At 45.3% G+C, this 21,094-nt stretch overlaps 1 protein-coding gene across 5 annotated transcripts in view; it reads right to left on the bottom strand.

Annotated features, from left to right (window-relative positions):
• Positions 1 to 10,748: 10,748 nt before the first annotated feature.
• ZBTB38 (zinc finger and BTB domain containing 38) overlaps positions 10,749 to 21,094 on the bottom strand; it is a 101,607-nt gene continuing 91,261 nt past the window's right edge. For all 5 annotated transcript variants that reach the window (XM_085881301.1, XM_085881299.1, XM_085881300.1 and 2 more), the window contains one exon: positions 10,749 to 20,597. In XM_085881301.1, coding sequence (XP_085737427.1) covers positions 17,301 to 20,597 — 3,297 coding nt within the window. In that variant the 3' untranslated portion in view covers positions 10,749 to 17,300. The remainder of the gene's footprint in view (positions 20,598 to 21,094) is intronic.

Below are 21,094 nucleotides of genomic sequence, written 5' to 3'. Positions count from 1 at the left end.
ATCCTTAGTTTTAATTTCACAACAAGCGACCACACATCTTCATTCCCATACCCACTACAACTTGACACAACAAAAGAATATGAGGCATCTTTATTGTCCATGGAAACTTATAATACCTTATTTAATATAACCGAGAAAAATGACAAGTTTAGTTATAATCCGGGAAGTGGATACAAAACGATAACAGTTCCCGAGGGACTCCTGGAGGGTTGGACCCCCCAGATCCCAATGGCGCCCCACTCCCACAGGGCCTCAGCCATTTGCCCGGGGAATCTACCACCCCTGTCCGTGTCTGCATGTGCCCCACGTCGTCCCGCTTATTCTTCCAAGCCACCACACATAACGTCGTGGTGGCTCAAATGACTAACCGCAGACATAGTTCAATGTTTCTGTCATTTAATATAAAATATCGAGCGAAAGAAAGCAGTTCTTGAGATACTTATTGAAGCAGCCAGAAAGAGGCTGGTTGGGACTCCACCTCCCCTCCAAATTTTGGGATTGGAGGGAAGGTGGATGCATCACACACATTTCCCATTCTGGTGAAGAGCATGTGTGACTTTTCAAAACAACCTCACAACTAATCAGTGTCACATAACATTACTGATCCTGCAACTGTACAATTGAGACCTGTGAAACCTTTCAAACATTGAAACAAACTCACAATGTCTCTCGATGCCAGTTTAAACATTTTTTTTTCATCCAAAGACGTGTGTGTTGCCTAAAGGCGCTGTCACACTTTGACAATTTAGCCAGCAATGACAATGTATAAAAATGTATGTTAAACTTTGGCGTACGCTGAAATTTTGATGTTTTTTTTTTAAAGTTTTGGTCATATTCATAACGTGTTGGTCGTATGCATAACATATTAGTAACGGGCACAGAACGTTTCGTTGTCTTATAGATAACTTATACCTACGAATGCTTAGCCTGTTGTCGGCGTTCACAACCTATGCCCAACGATAGTTTAACTTAGGCATAGCGCGCTGCATGTATCCCCGACGAACTTGAGGCGTAGCCTGTTAAAAACCTGCCGCATGCTGATTTAAATCATAACCGCCTGAAAATTGAAAGTGTCAACCACGCAGTCACACCTTGACGATTTAGCCAGCATTTGCCGACCTATGAAAAATTTGCCGAACCAAGCTGGCACACGTCAAATACGTTATGGGTAAGTTGTGTATACGTTAAGAGCACGCTGAAAAACGATGAAGTACGCTGTCATATTTCGTGGTGCGTCTCGTACATCGTGAAATTTCAAGCATGCTGAAAATTTTACGACGTACTCGCCGTATGGCTCGCACGTTCCGCTACGCTGGGAATAAGTTGGAGGCACGATATGCGATCGTTGACACACGTCGACACAAGTTCCTTGTAAGTTACTCATGTCAAAACACGTCAAGGTAATGTTTAGCATACCCGAAACTTATTTTCTCCGTCAAGGCACATTTTCTTTTTTTCTCCTTGGCTCCGTGAATGCACGTGACGAAATATCTGAAGTTGTTGTTGTTTTTTTTGTTGTTGTTCTTTTTTAGTCTATCACGAATTTTAAAATATATTTGGACATTTGCTTTTAAGTTTCGACGTCGACGTGACTATATCCTCAAACAGAAAATATTTACAGCGGAGGAACTAAGAATAAGACATGAGCAAACTGAAGAGGCAATCGGACGTGACGTAACGGCACGTGACGAAATATCAGAAGTTATTGTTGTTTTTTGTTTTTTTTAAACGCTGCCAATATACCATTATATGGTAGCTGTAAATTCGAAACACGTTCAGTAAGTTCTGTGGTCGTCCGGAAGACGTCAATCAAATACGTCTACATACGTCAATATGCGTTGGAGGTACGTTACACATAGGTTCAAAGCACGTTACTCATAGGTTAGAAATAAGATTTTGGTACGCTAAGCATTACCTCGACGTGTTTCGACTTATGAGTAACTTACAAGTAACGTACCTCGACGTGTGTCAACGATCATGTAACGTGCCTACAACACGTTACTCATAGGTTATAAATAAGTTTCGGGTACACTAATCATTACCTTGATGTGTTTCGACTTATGAGTAACTTACAAGTAACGTGTGTCGACGTGTGTCAACGATCGCATAACGTGCCTACAACTTATGGCCAGCGTAGCGGAACGTGTGAGTCGTACGCTGGCATATGTCGTAAAATTTCAAGCATGCTAAAATTTGAGGACAACCGCAAAGTACAATGATGAAAGCCAGCGTACTACGACGTATGGCAGTGTTTTTCAGCATGCTCTTAACGTATTGTTACGAATTTCAGTCCGCCTGGCGTGCGATCGGCCATGTAACTCTAATCGGGACCGCGTCGTAACCCTCCTGGAACAACGCCAGGAGCTAGTCACGGTTGGGGGTTTAACCTCACCACAATCGTGCTAATTGGCCACCCATGCAGGATAGGGTTGTTCGTGCTCCGAGTGGGGTGATCTCCCCACTGGGTCTCTTGTTTGCTTGGACCCACTTGTGCACTGGCCCTATCACGGGGTCTTCCCACTGGGCTGTACTCCACGCCAAACCGCCAAATTCCTCCCCCGCGGTTAGTGGCAAAGTTGGGCCTACCACCCGGCCGTTCGGGCTGGGAGTTTCTGGGAGGTGTCCGCCAATTGGTCACTCTCCTCATGCCTCGTGCAATATCTGCAGTTTTCTCCCAGACAGCGGTGTTGAGAGAGCGCATCGGCATTCCCATGAGCCTTACCGGCTCTATGGGCCACACTGAAATCGTACTGCTGCAACTTCTCCAACCACCTTGCAATCTGGCCTTCCGGTTCCTTGAACCACAAGAGCCATTGCAAGGAGGAATGGTCAGTTCAAACCAAAAATTTCCTCCCGTACAAGTATGGGTGGAAATGGCTCACGGCAGACAGCATAGCCAATAGCTCCTTGCGAGTTACGCAATAATTTTGTTCGGGCCTACTCATGGCCTGACTGTAATACGCGATCACTCTTTCCACGCCCCCCTGTGTCTGAGACAAGACTGCTCCCAATCCTTCCTGGCTTGCATCCGTGTCCATGGTATACATCCCGTCATTGGTGGGGTATGCTAAAACGGGTGTGGATGTCAAACACCCCTTTAATTTGAGGAAGGCCTCCTGGCATTCCTCTGTCTAATTGAATCTCAACCCCTTCTCCGTTAACCGGTGGAGGGGCCTGGCTATCTCCGCAAAATTTTCCACTAAGTGCCGGTAGTAGGAGCAAAGACCCTAAAAACCCCGTACCTGTTTAACAGTTGTAGGTACGGGCCACTCCTCTACCGCGGTAATTTTTCCTGGGTCGGTCTTCACCCCTTCGCGGCCTATCACGTGTCCGAGATAGGCCACCTCTGTCGCGAACAAAGTGCATTTCTCCGGGCTCAACTTTAGCCCTGCCTGCCTGAGGCGCCCAAACACCTGGTCCAAATTGGTTATTTCCTGGGTAAATGTTCTCGCGTGTTCCAGGACGTCATCCAGATACACCAGGCATGATTGCCATGGCATGCTGCCCAGTACATGCTCCATCAGTCTTTCAAAGGTGGCGGGGGCGTTACACAAACCGAACGACATCACAGTGAACTGATACAGTCCCTTCCCTGTGGAAAATGCCGTTTTCTCCTTCCCCGTCGTATCCATCTCCACCTGCCAATACCCACTCTTGAGGTCCAAGGTTGAGAACCATTTAGAGCCTGCAACGGCGTCGAGGGTCTCGTCAATTCTAGGCAGGGGATAGGAGTCTTTGAGTGTCATGTTGTTCAGCTGGCGATAGTCCACGCAGAAACGCGTGGTCCCATCCTTCTTTTTGACCAGCACAACCGGTGACATCCAAGTACTTCCCGAGAGTTCAATGACACCTGCATTGAGCATCTTTTCAACCTGTTCATCAGCCTCCTCTCGCTTGCTCCATGGGAGCCTTCGAGCAGGCTGACGGACAGGCCGGGCCCCATCGGTGTGGATCTGATGTTGCACCAGGCCCGTACGTCCAATATCCTCGAGTGACAAGGAGAAGATCCCCATGTGTCGGTCGACCAGTTTGTATAAGGCCTCCCGCTGGGCATGCTCCAAATCTACACTACTCCGATTTACCATCTCGCAAATGGGACCGGGCCAATTCCTACTAAAGTCTGGAGACTCCCTCCAGGGCCGGTCCGGCTCGATTTTATCGTTCCTCAGCTCTGCGACCTCCATCACTGGGGTGCAATCTGCCACCTTCGTGCTCCGCTTGATAGTGCGTGGTTCCGTACTTACGTTTATTATCCGAACGGGCACGATAGGCCCGTCGGTATTTACCAGGGTGCAGCCCACGACTAAACCCGGGGTTGATTGCCCTGCCGGTAGTTCCGCCAGGCCGCAGGAGCCCTGCCACGTTGGGTGTGCTCGCCACCTGGCCGGGACCACCGCCTTGGCACCGGGGGAATGACCACGGAGTCGGGAGCCTCCAGCTCCACTCTCTCGTCTGTGCTAACGCCCCCTAACGGCAATTCCTCACCATCCAACTGCATGACCCCCCGGCCCAAGTCGATTTTACAACCACCGGCCGTTAGCACATCCAACCCTATTCGACATGGGTCGCCCACCTTCGCCACCCAAACCTCTATCCTCGTTTTCACGGTGCCCAATCTCAAAGACACAAAACCACGTCCTATGATGGGGGCTGTTGCCCCGGTAGCTAGCTGCAAACTATGGTTTTGCAGACGGTGGATCTCAACCCAACCGTCTCCACTCGAATCAAGGACCACAGGGCTGATGATCGTGGCGCTCGCTCCTGTGTCCACAACGGCGTCTACCCCTACGCCGGCAATTTTGCACCGAATTGTCAAGCTACCATTGCCAATTTGGCCACAATGGATGACCTGTCGCAGTTCTGAGGGCTCTTCTCCGTCCGAGTCTGCCGAACACGGCCCTACATGTTCGGCACTTTTTAGTTTCCCTGGGACTGGTAGGGGGGTGATGGTTGGGCCTGGCTATCCCTATCGGCCCGGGGCGGAGTTGGTGGTCTGGGGGGCCGTGGCTCTTCCCTTCGCGGGGGCCGTTCCCTGCGTGGGGCATTACACTCCCGCCACAGATGGTCCCCTCCGCCACAATTATAACACCTCCTCTGGTAAGGTGTTTGCCTCCGGTAGGTCGAATTGTACCCCCCTTCGTTCCGAATTGGGGTACCCCCTGATGGCCCATCCCTCACCCTTCCGGGGCCCGACTGCCTTGGTTCAGATCTTGCCAACCGGTTATCAACCGCATTCTGGACCATTCTCTCAATGCTCGCCCGGTCGCCCATGGTACCCACTCTGGTTTCTGGCGCACCGTCATTCACGGGCACACCTGCTGGACCGCTACCACATGCCCCTCCAAACGGCGCTCTGGCTGCCTCCCAGCAGGCGGCAGTATCAGCCGCCTTCTGGAGGTTCTCCGGGCACCATACGGTCAGCATCGCCCCGACATCTGTGCCCCCTATCGCTCGGAGAAAATGGTCCAGGGCAATCTCCTCCCGGTACTCCCGCGGCATGTTGGCGTGCGTGATCCCCACTGAGCGGCGAATGTCGTGTGCCAATTCTCCCAGTGATTCCTGGAAGCGTCGTTTGCACCCACTGAGCTGAGCTTTAACAAGCTCGCTCTGCTGGTCCATGCCAAATCGGTTTTTCGGGCCGAATGGGGGTCCTCCAGGGTCACCCCTTCACTGGGTACCGTGGTCAGGACTTCCAATGCCATGCCACGCAGGGCCGCCGTGGTCTGTGCCACGCCCTGCACCTCGTTCCAGCCATTGCCTCTGGCCACGCAGTGGAACTGGGCCATAATACGCCCTCAGGTCCGTCTTGCCATCGTACGGAGGTAGAGGCACCCTTGGTCCTTTTGAAGTCCCCCCCTCCAGTTCCCGAGGGACTCCTGGAGGGGTGGACCCCCCAGATCCCAATGGCGCCCCACTCCCACAGGGCCTGAGCCATTTGCCCGGGGAATCTACCACCCCTGTCCGTGTCTGCACGTGCCCCACGTCGTCCCGCTTACTCTCCCAAGCTATAGGACTCGCACTCTACACACCCACCGGAACAGTCATACCGGGTGCCCGCATTAGGTCAAAAGACCCCGCGGCCTCTACCCTCCCCAAACTCGGCATACACACCCCCACGTCGTGCAACCCTCCTACTCCGCCCTGTGACACCGGCCCCACCTGGGCACGATCCGCCTCGAGGGAGCATATCCTCCCCCCCCCCGCCCGTTCCCGAAGGAGGACACTCTGCTTCTTACACTGGGTCTCCACACATTTCGCCAGCCTCCTCTCCATATTCTCTATTTTCCCCTCCATTACTTCATTTAATTCTTCCCCAATCGTCTCTCACGTCTCTCACGATAGTTTTCCAATCTCCTCTTTTACCTGTGCCACTTCCTTGTTTGTCTCTGCTATTTCCTCCTTCGTTGTCCTAAACTGCTCTTTCGTCTCGCTCTCGTGTGTTTCTATTCGTTTCCCCAGTTCCTTTGTCTTTTCTTCGGCTTTCCGCTCCACTTCCATAATTATTTCCTCATCTCTCTTTCTACATTCATCCCCCACAGCCTTTAATCCCTTCTGCGTCTCTGATTTTACCTCCTGCCGCAGGTTTTCCACTCTCTCCGTTATTTCCTGATGTCTCGTTTCACACTCCCTCTTCACGTCTCCCAATCCCTTTTTTATTTCCCCCTGCTCTTTCTTTAATTGATCTACTGTCCTCGTATTCTTTTCCATTTCCCCCCTTAATTGGTCTTGTCCCTTCTTTACTTTGTCCAGCCCATCCTGCAGGCCTGCACCCATGCACTGCATCTCTTCCCGCAGCATTTGCACATTGTTATCCATTTTGTTTTTTATGCCATCCACATTTTTATTCATGCCATCCATTTTGTTGTTCATTTCGCTTTTCATTCCTTGCATATCCCCACTGATTCCTGCCAGAATGGCGAATAGCTGGGCCATGTCGGGTGTGCTCAGCAAAGCCGATTCGGCAAGGATCGGAGGGTTTTGGCGGAGAGGGGGAGGGGAGGTGTCATGCACCGCGGCCGCTGCCGCGCCCATTTCGGGCTCTGGGTTCGGTTGGGGGGGGGGAATTGTTCCTGCACAACAAGCATTTCCTGCTCGGGGTTCTCATCCTGAGCCATGGATTCTACCAATTCCACATCCATTTCTAATACCCCCGGCTCCCGTTCGCCTTGAAATGCCATCTTATCCCGTGGAAGAAATTAATTTGAATCGCTCGTAATTTGGGGGGAACGGGGGGGGTTGCTTTGCACACCCCTGGTCCGTCTCCCGTAAATTTAGTTGGAGACCGAGGTGGATTCGAATCCCACACTCCTGTACACCACTGTTACGAATTTCGGTCCGCCCGGCATGCGATAGGCCACATAACTCTAATCGCGACCGCGTCGCCCACCGGTCGGACAATTCAGTCGTGACCCTCCTGGAACCAACGCCAGGAGCTAGTCACGGTTGGGGGTTTAACCTCACCACGATCGTGCCAATTGACCACCCGCGCAGGATAGGGTTGTTCGCCAAATTCGACCTACCTAAGTACCTGTGCGAGTAGTCGACTGGGCGATCGTACCTCGCCGCAGGTCAGCCTTGGACACGAACCGCTTAAGCAGTCCGTTCCGTGCGCACCGTGATAACCGAACGGTGTTATCGCCGACCTCGAAGGATGCGATTCTGTTTATCGGGTGTTGAAACCCAATACCAGTTATTCCACGAGGTAGGGTGGCACTTTCAACATAGGCAGAGGACGCAACGAACGGGAAACATTTCACAAGCACATTTATTGCACACACTAGCAAGGGGCAGTCATGCAATTTACAGGCAATGCAATGAAAATTAATCGTGCATGGGACGGGGACAAAGACATGAGCAAGGAAAAAGCACTACAACCGACTATTAGTTATTCTTTACGAGCACTTAAACTGTTTTACTTATGGAGACTGGCACCACAAACACACATACAAAAGCCCAAAGAAATAAAAGGAAGAGCGTGACCGTGTGGTGAGCTCCCCGAGCTCGTGTCCTCCACGATTCGGCTCCGCACATGATCTGGAGCGACTCCGCCACAACCACCGACCCCCTCAAAGTGCCCTCGATCCAGAGCGACCCAGCCAGCACGGTCCGGCAAGCGAGGTCCAGCGAGCGAGCCTTCACATCCGCTCGTCGCACGCCTCAGACCTTGTCGTCGCGCTCGCGTTTCTCCTCAGCAGGAACTCTCGCGCTCGCATTTCTTTTTTTTCCAAACTCAACTTGCTCGCGCTCCGCCCCTTTTCTTCACTAAGCCCCGCCCTTGCGCTCGCGTTCCGCCTATTTTCCACCAAGCCCCGCCCCTTCTCAACTCCCGCCCTTCCTTCCAGAACATGCGGGAAACTTCCAGAAGGAAGGGTTTTCCCGCCTAATCGGCGACGCTCGCACCGCCGCGGTATTCTTCTTTTTCCCTTGCAGGGTGAAATCCACCGCGGTGACGCCATTCGTTCGGGGGCGGGGGCCACCTGCTTTCCCTCGTTGAAGATCAGGCCTCTGGTAACCGTGTGCCGAGGTAGAACGCGGTGGTTGTTGCGGTGGCGTGGTTGGTGGTTGTTGTAATGGTGGTGTGGTTGGCGTTTGTTGTAATGGTGGCATGGTTGGTGTTGTGGTTAAGGTGATTGTTGTGTGGTTGATCCAAAATAACGATAGATAAAGAAAAACAGTTATCTCAGAGTCGCAGCCCGGGGAACACACGAATAATTCCCTCTGAACAACGGTGGGGAACGAACTGAACAAAAAGTTACCGGCTTAACTGACCTGAGGACCTTTGTGGTGTATTGCAAATTTCCACAGCCGTAACAGTATACAAAACTTACCCATTACGTATTCGACGTGTGCCAGCGTTTTAGACAAATTTTTCATGTCGGCATACCCTGGCTAAATTGTCAAGGTGTGACGGCGCCTTTCCAGCTGAGTACCGTAGCAAGTGTTGTCATACAAAGAAAATTGATCCTATAAATATCAATAAAATTCCCTCATTAAAATTGGTACCAAAAATCAGAAGACAAGAAGTCAGTCAAAAGATTACAAATGTTTATTGCAAGAAGAGAAAAAAAAGTTTAAATAATAATAATAATAATAATAATAATAATAATAATAATAATAAAAGAAACAAAAAATTGAAAGCTTCATCTCGTGTTGGAATTTCAAAGTCGGGCATTTATTTTCAATCCCAAAGCATGTCAACTTTCAAAGTTAACAAGAACAGCTGTGTCAATACAAGTGTATACATTTGTTTATCATGGGCAAATGACATCATAACAAAATGGCAAATTTATCAGAGCAGGACAAGTAGAGTTTAGTTTAAATAAAAATAGATCTAGCACCAGCCGGACAGCAAAAGCAATGATGTTCACATTGCAATTCTCAGATTTGTCAGCAAAACATATCGGTATCAAAGATGGGAGGAGGAGGAGGAGGAGGAGGAGGAGGAGGAGGAGGAGGAGGAGCTGTGAAAAGAAGAGCATTTTACAAGCCACATGGATAATGACATCAGTTCAAACAATGTGCTCTTTCATGAGCCAAGACCTCTGTGAAAAAAAAAACATTAAAAATTTAAATAGTATAGCAAGAAAAACAATATACAGACTTCATGATCAAATAATTGTCTGCATCTTTTATCTTAAAGTGAAAGAAAAGGCAAGTTATATAAAAAAAATTTTTTGAATCTACTAGATCTGATCATTATTGGATTTTCGCTTCACATCCTTGGATTTCAAAATTAACCGATAAACACGTCAAGGACGGGTGATGGATGGGTTGGGATTTGATATGATGGGATGATCACAGAACACCACCAATCCAGCAATGGAAGCGCTACTCACCGAGCTGGTATCAAATCCTGGCACATGATGCTGCTCACAAACCCATCAAGCCCAGGTGATGGGATGGTACGGAATTTTATAGGATGGGGTGGCCAGAGGACAATCCACTGACAGAAAGGTGCCGAAAGCACAGCCCACTGGAATGCTGTGATATCATCCAGCATGGTAACGCAGGTGTTGGCTTAACGGTTAAGGTGGTTGGCTTAAGAGCTTAGAGTCTTGCGTTTGAGCCCCTGTCTTCCGTTAAATAACACCAGGTGGGTCGACTCAGCCTGTCATCCTTCCGAGATCGGCAAAATGAGTATGAGCTTGCTGGAAACGGAGAACTGCATCAGTGGCACAGCCGTGCTCCCAGCAACCACAGGCTGCATACGAAATAATAATAATCCAGCACAGCGAATGCTTCAAGAAAAGTAGACTTTCAACTGGTCCGTATGGAATAAAAAGGAAGAGTTGGAATTAAGTTTAGATTTCATGAGCAGAATTGTAAGACACGAGTGAAGAACCAGTCCGTAATTTCCCCTGAATTACGGACAGGTCGATTCTCCCAGAATTCGTTTATTTTCATATGAACTTGTAATATTTTCCCAGAACTTGTAATACTGACTCCCACAGGGAGCGGAGCTATGCTAGACATGTTTACATAGAGAAGCTTGGGGTCCTCCCCCCCCCCCATGAATTTGATTTTTTTTTTTTAAATGACCGAACACCCTCCCGTCTGCACCCCGAATACAACCACCAGTTTTGAAGTCATTCCGTCCAGCGGTTCAGTTGTGTATAGAACCCAAAGGAACACACAAATGGACATTTCTCAAATGATAGTGTGATTGTTAAATATGTAACTGAATCTTGGTGACAATGCATGAAGTGAAGAGAGAAAGAGGAGATAGGAAACGAAAATTGACACAAACATGCAGATGGACACAGTCCTTTTATTTACATTGATGCACCATCAGGCAGTAATTGAAACTTTCCCATTTTTGTGGAGGCTTCCACGCCTCTCAGAAATTGGCTGTCAAGCACACACATGATGCTACTTATACATGTGAGCAAACTATAATCATTCACTTGGTTAATGGTGGATTCATTTTTCTTCATTTAAGGATGTGAAGGGAAAAATATGATAATCAGATCCATTAATCATCAGTTTTGAGAAAACATCTTGGTTTCACTTTCAGTTGATAAAAACATTCGTTTGAAAAGGTTCCCATCTGATTTTGACATCCTAAGACACATCCTATGAAAGCAAATGACTCGTATCAAGATGAGTTTCTTTCATCGTTGATATCAGGTGAACAAGAACAAAAACATACCGATGTTGACTTTAAACCTTATTTTTAAACAGCATATTGTTTGTCTACTTTCATTGTCCCGAAGTGTTTTGGAAGGATTTTCTTGCGAGCAAGAATAAATGACAAGAAATGCGAAATAAATACTTTAGTTTTATCAGAAGATGCAAAATTTTCTTGCCAACACGATCACTTATTTCCCAATAAACCCATTAACTTACAAAACCCATATTCTACGTCTGTGCATTGTGAACACACAAGATGATGTGTGTAGCCGAGAAGTTCACTGTTCAAGTCCAGTGGTGGTTTCGTAAGCTCACGATGGCAGTCCCACAGTGGAAATTAAGGGGCGTAACAACAACAAACAGTTGATTGCATTCCTTTATTCTCTACATTGAGGGCTTCACTGCCATGATTGCCATTGTATATTACGAGACAGGCACAAACAAACCATGTTTAATTCCATTCATAATGTTAAAATCGTGCTTTGCAAAAAAAAATATTTCAAATAAAAATAAAAAGAACAAACAGCTTTTCTAATATATTTACACTTTACAAACCCAGACACCATTAAGAAAAGAGCGCTACCATTAAGACGGGAACGCTGGCTTATTAGGAAACATCCATGTACAATTATACACCGTTGGAAAGTGAATAATTTATTTATTTATCAATCAACGTACTGCACTTCAAATAGATGCGTGCCACTAAAGGTTTCACTTCGAATGCGTGTCAACCCAATCGGAGTGTTGCACAGTGAGTACAGCTTCTCTGAACTCTGCCGAGTTGCGAGCACTGGACCCGAATGTCAACAAGAATGCAACTTCTTGCAGCATGTTGCATCACCCCGATCAGTAAGAATTTTATCAAACCAAGTTCAAATCAGCTCGGGTGCTTATTACAACCATTTTCAAGTTCATAATTTCACATGCATCAAAAAAGTTCAGCAACATGGCTTGAGGCTGGCTAAAAATAGAACAAAGGAAAACGCATCATTTGTTACAGACTAGCTCTTTCAAAAATAATGGAGGACCTGCAAATGTGGAACCACAAACCAGAATATTACTACCATAATTTTCCGAATATAATATGCATTTTTTTTTTCACTGAAATTTTATCCAGAATTTGGGGTGCGTATTATACATAGTAATATTTTTTTTCATTTTGCAGCCAGTCCAGAACATCATTTCTGACATGCTGTGAACGATAATGCATACTTACAAAGAATCCACATTTAAGAGGAGTTCTCTCATGAGAGGTTAGGTCAGTGTTTCTCAACCTTTTTTTGTCCCACACTCCACTTTGATTTTCAAAAAAATCGTACGCCCCACCATGATTAGAGACACTACAGTATATACTACATATGTATTCAAAAGGCTTTATTAAAATTTTATTGCAAATTATATTCAATTGCTACTCACTTCAATGGAAGCCCTGCCCTTGACGCTGGCTGCAGATTTGTTTGATTCGAGGAACCAATTTTGTCAGTTTCAGCCTTAAATCACGTTTCGTGATTTCCAGTCGATTTCTCTTAGCTTGCAGCAAATCGGTAACAAAACTAAATGCACATTCGACTAAATAAGATGATAGAAAATTTATCAATACTTCCCTTGCCAAAGTAGTCGAGTTTGGGTATTTCTTTTCGCTCTCCTCAGACAGCCACATCATGGTTCCTTTGATCTTGAAAAGAGTTTTCACAGACTCATCTTGTTATGACGTTATGAGGCATCAGTCGCAGCTTCAAACTTTTGAAAATTTGAAAGTGCAAAGCTCTGAAAGTGATCATATATTAATTTATTTATTCTGAATGCTCATGCCCCACCAAAATATTGCCACGCCCCACCTTGAGAAACACTGGGTTAGGTGTATTTTCAAATCGACCTTCTTTACGTACACACAGTGAGGAAATGTTACAATGGGTTTTTTGAGAACATTTATTTCGGCTGCGATTTGAGAACGTAGCAAGCACTAAGGCGAACTCGCAATTCAACGGACACTAATATTATTGTCATCAAAGAGTTAGTTTGTTTAACTGCAATATTGCAAAAGTTTAGGTGCATATTATACATGGTGACAAAAAAATTCAATATATTTCACAACAAATTTGGGGACGTGCATAGTATATTCGGAAAATTAGGGTAATCATCACTCTAGCGCTCTAGCTCGTTTTTGAGAGGAAGTTGGAGTAAAGATGAGAAACAAAGGGTCGGAGTTTAATAAAGTTAAAATTGATAACAGGAATGGGGTGAAGGGAGCAGGGAGTAGAAGGTATGTAGCCAAAAAATGGACAACCATTAATCTAGGTAGAGAATTTTATAGATGGCTGATATTGATTGCATTTCTGTGAAGGTATGTAGCAGAGATGACATATTCTCGTGCACTGTCCTCTTTCACTCCGTTCCCTTGTTTGTTTTACTTTCCAGCCATTATCACTCGCCTGGAGCTAAATTTTATTTTATTTTTACACAGCACTGGAAGCATAAATAAGCTCCATCAGCGAGGAGGAAAATGACAACAGGGGCCGAATGGTGGGGAGGACCACATTTCTCAAGGAAGTCAACTGCTACTGGTCCTGACGACATCAGTGTCCTCTTCCTCAAAAACTTTTCATCTGCTTCATATCTTCCTGCTTCTCTGCTCTTTTCCAGGTAATTTTCTGTGGGTTGCTTGCCTGCGCATCATGGAAAAATCGCCAATGCTCCACCAATTAATAATAATAATGCCAAAACTGACCTTCTTGACTTTAACCAGTCAATCTTCTTCTTATCATGAGCAAAGTGATGGAATCGATAATTGCAGATCTCAAGATTAATCTCTTCTCTTACTTTCTGGACCTTGGTCTGGACATTCTGCAATACCATGTCAGCAATGGATGGATTCCCTTAATATAAAACAAGTGATCAGGGCTATTTCACTAGACACCTTCCATGCATTTCACTGTCTGGCATCCCACCCTGATTTCCAATCTGTCAGATAATGGTATCCAGAGATCCCTCCTTGACTTCCTATCAGATTTCCTGCACACTGGCAAGCAGCAGGTTGCTTTGGATGGGATATCCCATGCTGTATCTTTGGAGGTTGTTGTGCCTAAAAGTAGTGTTCTGCGACAAATCCTGTTCTTGATATAAATCAATGACATGTCTTCGTTGCTGGAAAATTCATTACAGTGCTTTCCAGATGACTCAAATATGTACTGGATAGTTCGGCTCCCCTCCACCAGACAGTATCCTTCTATTCCAGTTTGCAGAAAATAATAAACTGGTCATCGACATAGAAGATGTCTTTTAAGCAAAGAAAGACCCAGGATATTCTCACTTTGTCCCTCCATAAGGACTAATTATGTGGTCAGTCTCTGGGAGAGCTATTGTCTGAAGAGTTCCTCAGACTCACAATCGGTTATAGCCAATCTTGGAAAGATCATAATCTACAAGCTAGCTTCCAAATCTGGGGACCACCTCAGAATTACCCGCAAGACCAAGTTGTTCCTCTGCCGTGTTCAACTTGTAAAGATGTGCAGAGCCTCCCTTTCAGAATGTCATGGAAATATGGCTCTCCACTGTTGATTGGTGCTTCTGCTTCCCATATTGCCCCCTCAGCTACTTCCCAATCAGACTCTGGAATCTAAATCCCTGTGTCATTGGAAGCCTGGTTGTTGGCTTAACGGTTAAGGTGGCTGGTTTAAGATCTTAGGGTCTTGAGTTCAAGTCCTTGTCGGCCTGTTGAAATAACACCAAGAGGGTTGATTCAGCCTGTCATCCTTCTGAGGTCGGAAAAATGAGTACCAGGTTACTGGTAACAGGGGCACTGCATCAGTGGCACAGCCATGCTTCCAGAAAAATTATGCATCCAGCATCCACAGGCTGCATATGAAACAAGTACCATTGGAATCTTACATCAGGAAGCTGAATCTCAGAGTCTGCTTCTTGCTCAATGAAAGCAGGTTGGTTGACCTTGCAGATTTTTTTACCAGCTCCATCCCTGTCTTGCTCCTCTCACCCTTTCACCTCTGCACCAAGCCCCTGTCCATCCAGATTTACATGTGGCCTTCCAGAGTCCCTTTTCTTGCTACCTCACACCAAGTCTAAACTCAATGCTTACCTCCATCCTTTTCCACTTCCACCCCCTTTTTATCCTTTGTGGAACGGTCTTCCTGAGTTTGTTGTTTTGAGCTCTTTCGTACAGAAGTTCATATCCGCTGCCCACTGCCACCTCATGGTCTCTCCTATTTCCACTGGCGATCTTTACTATACCCACTGAGACCCAGTTGTCACCCTTCTTCCACAATTTCCTCTCCTTGTGCTGCGGTGCAACTCTTTGTTATTGTCCCACTGTTTTGCCTTTGCCCCCATTTTGTCTGTCAATAAATTCTGTTCTTCCAGGACAGCTGTATGAAAATTATTTTAAAGGGATAGCATTACTAAGTGCAACAAAGATACTGAATGCGCTTTCCTGGATCACCTTGTCGAGAAATCGTCAGTGAACTATCTGCCTACAAAAATGCCACAACGATGTGATAAGCACAAGCACGTACGTGTACAGCACTGATTAAAAAAAAGAAAAAAATACTTCCAACTTGTTATTTCATCTTCACAGGAATGGTAATATGAACCAACTACACTCTTGAAAATAATAAAACAAGTGACGTTGGGCTTTGTTATAGCAAAATTGAACTCTACTAAAAGGCAAGACAAACAAGACAGACACCACAACATTTACAAATCCTATCAAATGTACAACAGTTGCATGAATAAACCAAAATTTATCTAAACTATGTTTAGCTCAACAAATAATATACATATATATATATACAAGGTGCACTCAAAATGTCTGCCCAGTATTTCTCTCAAATAAACAAAACATAAAAGCAAGTTATTATTAAGTAGGAATTATATTTAGACAGTGCTTTCTATTTGCATTGCAAAATCCTCCACGATAATAAAAGCTCACAGTAACTGTGGTTTCATTGCCACGGTAGTGAAAAATGGGGATCGGAAATATGTGAAAAGTTCATAAAGCAAGGTTTAAATATTTCCACAATCAACAAGAGTCCAGCCTCTTGTAATCAATTTTGTAGTGGGAAAAAAATTTGTTCAATGAAAACATAATAAATTGGTTAGTTATCCGCCGTAAAGGATCGCAACAAGGTGCCATCGTCAGCACCTTGCGATTATTTACGGCGGGTAAGTCGAACCATTTTGTAATAATGTTTTCATTCTCTCGTGCCACCGATGCAGACTGCTATGTTTGTGCTGGGATGAGCAACTACAAAAATTTTTTTTGTTCAAATGACAATTAAAACTATCATTAAATTTTGAGTCCACCTCATTTATATAGATGATCATTTTCTACAAAATGAATGACGCTCAGAATATAAGGGGTTTGATAACTTTTTTAAAAATTGCCAATTAGATAAATACACATTTGGGATAAAACGGAGAGTTTTGTAAATTGAACAATAAAAATAAAAGGCTGTTGAGCTTAGAGCAATGTACATTTCGCAAGCAAACTAGAACAGTTCATTGTGCGGTGTGTCGCAAATGTACAAATTTAAAACGTGAAAAATGAGAGTTGATGCAACAGTCAGTTATTTATGAATAATGTCTGTCTCCTTAAAAACAATACCCGTGCAACTCAATTCATAAAAGTCTGATAATAACAATATATCACAACACCAAAATTATTGATGAACTATGTCTAAAAAATAATTATTATTCGATCGAAAACAAATATTATATCAACACAGGTGGAGGGGAAAAAAAAACACAAAAAGGTCACTTTGGTTATTAAACAAAAAAAAATAAAACAGCAGATATAACACAAACCACAGGATGTGCAAAATAATGAATGTTTCAAAGCATCGAGTCCTCCTTAACACATTTGCAGGTGACTCAAGGTGAGTCAACATACATGCTGCATGGGCTTGGTGGACATTCCAAAACATTATTTTATTAACCAAAGAAACTTATCAGAAATATATGGGATGCCAATAAGGAAGAACTGATGATAGTTAACAGAAGATTTGGGGAGAATGATGCAATGGAAATTGCTTACACACAGAACAAACGACAGTTATAAGACAACCATGAACAACAAATGTGCTCCGGAGCAATAGGATGAGAAAAAAAAAGAAGAAGCAATTGAGAGATGAACAGAAAAATAAAGGCTGATGGTGATATTAAGAGGCCTGTGGTAATGTAACAGTTAGAGATGAGGAAGGTTCCGTGGCATCGGATCGATGGCAGCGCTGGTGCTGCATCCGTGCTGCATTTGTTTTGAGAACACGTGGGCAGAAGAAGCACTTGAAGCCACTTAACTTATCAGCATACCCATCTACCCAGTGCCAACCGTAGTGGCATGCAAGCTCTTCGGCATGTGCAAAGTGATGCTTACACAGCGAACAGGTGAAGGGCAGATCAGCTTGGGGCAGTGGAGACGACGGTGATGAGTCTGGAGTCCCATTAGCTTGCTTCTGTGAAGCATTAGTTTCAATTTCAGCAAATGTGTCATCTGGACGCTGTTGTTCGGATGTCTGCACTGCTTCAGGTTTTGAAACCAAATCGCAATTGGGGCTGCCTTTAAGTTTTAGTTTCTGCTGTCTATCATTTAACTGGCTGTGATGCCAGAGGTGATGATCCGAGCGTAATGCCTCGGTAGACAGTATAAGAGGACAGTGATTACAGGTGAATAAATTCCCATCATTTCTTTCTTTGCCAGATTTGTCTCCACCTCCACTACCTGCAAAAACATTGTCTTTCACAGAAGTGAGCCCTTTCACTTCACCAGGTGCCTCGTTTTGCATACATTTGTCATCGCAGTTCATCTCATCCAGAGCAGAATATTGGAGTTTTCCGCTCAAACTAAGTTCACGACCAACCAAAGCTTCCACTTCATCAAGCCTTTCCTTGTGGCAAACAAACTGGTGTTGAAGCCAGTGGTTGTGCAATGGGAAGACCACGTCACAGTGAGGGCAATGGTACAATCCAGGAGAGTCATTCAAATGAAAACTGGAATTGTTCAAAGTAGGCAAATCTTTCAACTGAGCAAGTTCAGAATTTGCATCAGCAAATAGCAAGTCTGCTGCACCATTGTGAGAGCAAGGCTCTTTGAAAACACCAGTGCTTAAATCAAGACCTTGCTTATTTACATGACCTTGAAATGCAGATGAGCAATGCTGGTTTGGTTCTGGTATTAAAGAATTAACACAGGTGACCATTGGACCAGTAATTTCTTTCCCAAAATTGGAAATAAACTTGGACCCTTTTGAAAACGAAAGGTCCAGAAGCATGTTTGTATCTTTTGTTTGAGATGAACCGTGGCTTGAACCACCATCTGCTTGTACTTTTCCCATTTGAAGCAACTTTTCCGCGATTGCAAAATCTTTGGCCATTCTCTCTGCTTCCAAAGCGATGGGATAAAGGTTTTCATGTTCGGCATTCGTTAGCACATCACTGCCTTGAGCATTGTTGAGCACAGCTGAAACCCGAGCAGCAGCCTCGCCAACATTTCCACCTTCAAGTCCGTCGGGTATTCTTAGGTCTTGGTTAATTATGCCACCTGTGGACTGGAATTCCAAAAAAGGATTGGGAGGAAGACCTGATATGTTGCTTTCTGAAGTATGGAGCGTGTTGCCTGGAATTGCCGATAAGCTTGCAGTTGCTGCATCTGTAAATGCTGACAATAAGACATCTGTAGTAGGGGAGGAAACAGCTGTGGAGTGGAGTTGGGAAAATTGTGTATCATTCACATTTCTTTGCCAACTGCCACATTGGCCCCGACCCCTAGCTGCCTTGAATCCACGACGCTTTGATTTGTAGGAATTGTATGGCCTCCAATTGCCATCACGCCATTCGGGATCACTGTCAACATCACCACCATCATGCAATGAAAACGGATACGTTGGCTTGCCATAATAACTTCTACCATTGGCATCGATATGATAATCATGAGCGTCATCGTCACTTTCGCCATAATAGTCATCATCCTTTTCACCATTTGGTAAAAGTTTTTGTTTCCGAACACGCTTTGATGGTGGCCGATCCCTGATATCTGACATTTCTATGTTGTCATCAAAACTGGTCGTGACCTCCATAGCATTGCTCCACTCCATTGCTCCATTTGGAAGGCAGGAAGCTCCCTCACCATTGTGATGTTTATCAAGGCTTAAATGAGGGTCAATTAATATAGGTGGCTCGCCGGTAGTGTCCGTAAGCAAGGAAGGTATGACCGGATTCTCGTGAGGTGAAAGGCGATAGAAACGCCGGTTTATTTGCCGGGGCAGAAGGCGATAAAGACGAACGACAGGTCCCGATGGTGAGCCTTTGGCAGGTGTTATTCCATGTGCAGTACGTTGATGTGTGCGCAAGAAGTGATACGTAAGAAATGCTTCTGCACAAAAAATGCACTGGTATCGCCGCTCATCCGTATGCCACACTTCATGCTTTGTGCGGTACTCTGCAAGTGCAAACACACGGTTGCAGTAGTGGCATGGGTACTTTTTTCGCCAGGAATGTACATTCGCATGCCTCTTGAGACTTGTCAGCTGCACATAAGATCGATGGCATACTGTGCAGCAGTATAGCATTTGTCCTGCATTCATACGCACGTAGTGCTCATCTTGCGATGAAAGAACCCGCTGTATCCTATTCTGGCTTTTCGGTGTTTCAGGAACCACTGTGTTTGTTGGTAGTTGCTGTGAAGTAACACCATCGATTGTAAGCATTAGAGACTCGGGTTCTGGGATCGGAAAAGTTTCCTCCTCCTGCTTAACCATTTCTTCAGCTGGTTGTATTTGCATTTCGGTTTGAATTGGCTCAACCTGTGAAACTGATACAGGAGAAGGTCTTGGTGTTGAGCATTTGTCTCCAGTGGGTGTTACCTGCAAGTTTTCTGCTTCACACGGATGCACATTAAGCAAATACTGACTCATAAAGGGCAGGTGGCAGCGGTCACACTGTACCAGAGCCTCATGATGGCTAACCTCATGGTCCTTGAAGGCAGCTTCATTATCAAATACATCCTCGCAGAAGTTGCATTGGAAGGCAGATCGTTGCGAAAAGCGATGCAACCAGTAATGAGCCACAGCTGAGCGCATTTCTGGTGTCTGGACGAAATATGAATGCTCAAGCGCCAAGAAAATGTAAGCTGGAGAAATTTTATTGGACTCTTCACCACCTACAGTCTCATGCGGAACACATGACTCTGTCGGGACATCCGGTGTCACCGCCGAAGGAAGATGGTTTTTACTGTTGATGGATGATGAATCATAAAATTGCTTATCATTTTGAGTCTGGTGATCTGTTGATAGCAGTTGACATGGCGCAGCTTTGTTTAGCATTGGGTTACTCTCCGATGCTGATGTGGTCCTGGGAACATTAACGCCTGTCCTGTCCTCAACACGTTCAAAACAATTGTCCTTTTCATGCTTGATGATCCGTTGATCTAAAGGCAGCGCTGGAGGCAAAGCCACCTCATCCTATAAAACAGAATCGTGTTAGAGGGGAGAATGGAATTGTTCATTGATCAAAAAAACACACACAAAAAAAAACATAATGGAGAGCAATACAAGTATGCAATTAATTTGAGATGCTGCAGCTACATATCTGAGCAAGGAATTAATTTTTAATAACCTTCATGCATTTCAGCATCTCCAATTAATGATGAATATTGCAGTTTATTTTCTATGTACCAGAGAACATATTGTTGCGGGCCGGGCGTCGGCTGCGAGCACGACCTCTAGATGGAGCTGAAGAGTCGACTCCGCCGATCACCCGGAATTTAGATAGTACTTCTTCGGAAAACTCCGAAGAATACGGGTCCCTTATCGGACCGTGAAGCGTCAATATTTCTACCACGTGGTACAGGGTTATTTGCCAATTTTCAAAATACCTAGATATCTACGTGACGATTTACTGAGTCTCCACACCCTCGACGGCACCCGTACAGAACGAGCCGCTAGCGTACTCGAACCGT

Source organism: Eptatretus burgeri, chromosome 5, assembly GCF_056783735.1.
Source record: "Eptatretus burgeri isolate ZD-2024b chromosome 5, Ebu_testis_v1, whole genome shotgun sequence".
NCBI lineage: Eukaryota > Metazoa > Chordata > Myxini > Myxiniformes > Myxinidae > Eptatretus > Eptatretus burgeri.
Note: the sequence above shows the minus strand (reverse complement) of the source record. Positions and strands in the feature narration are given on the sequence as shown.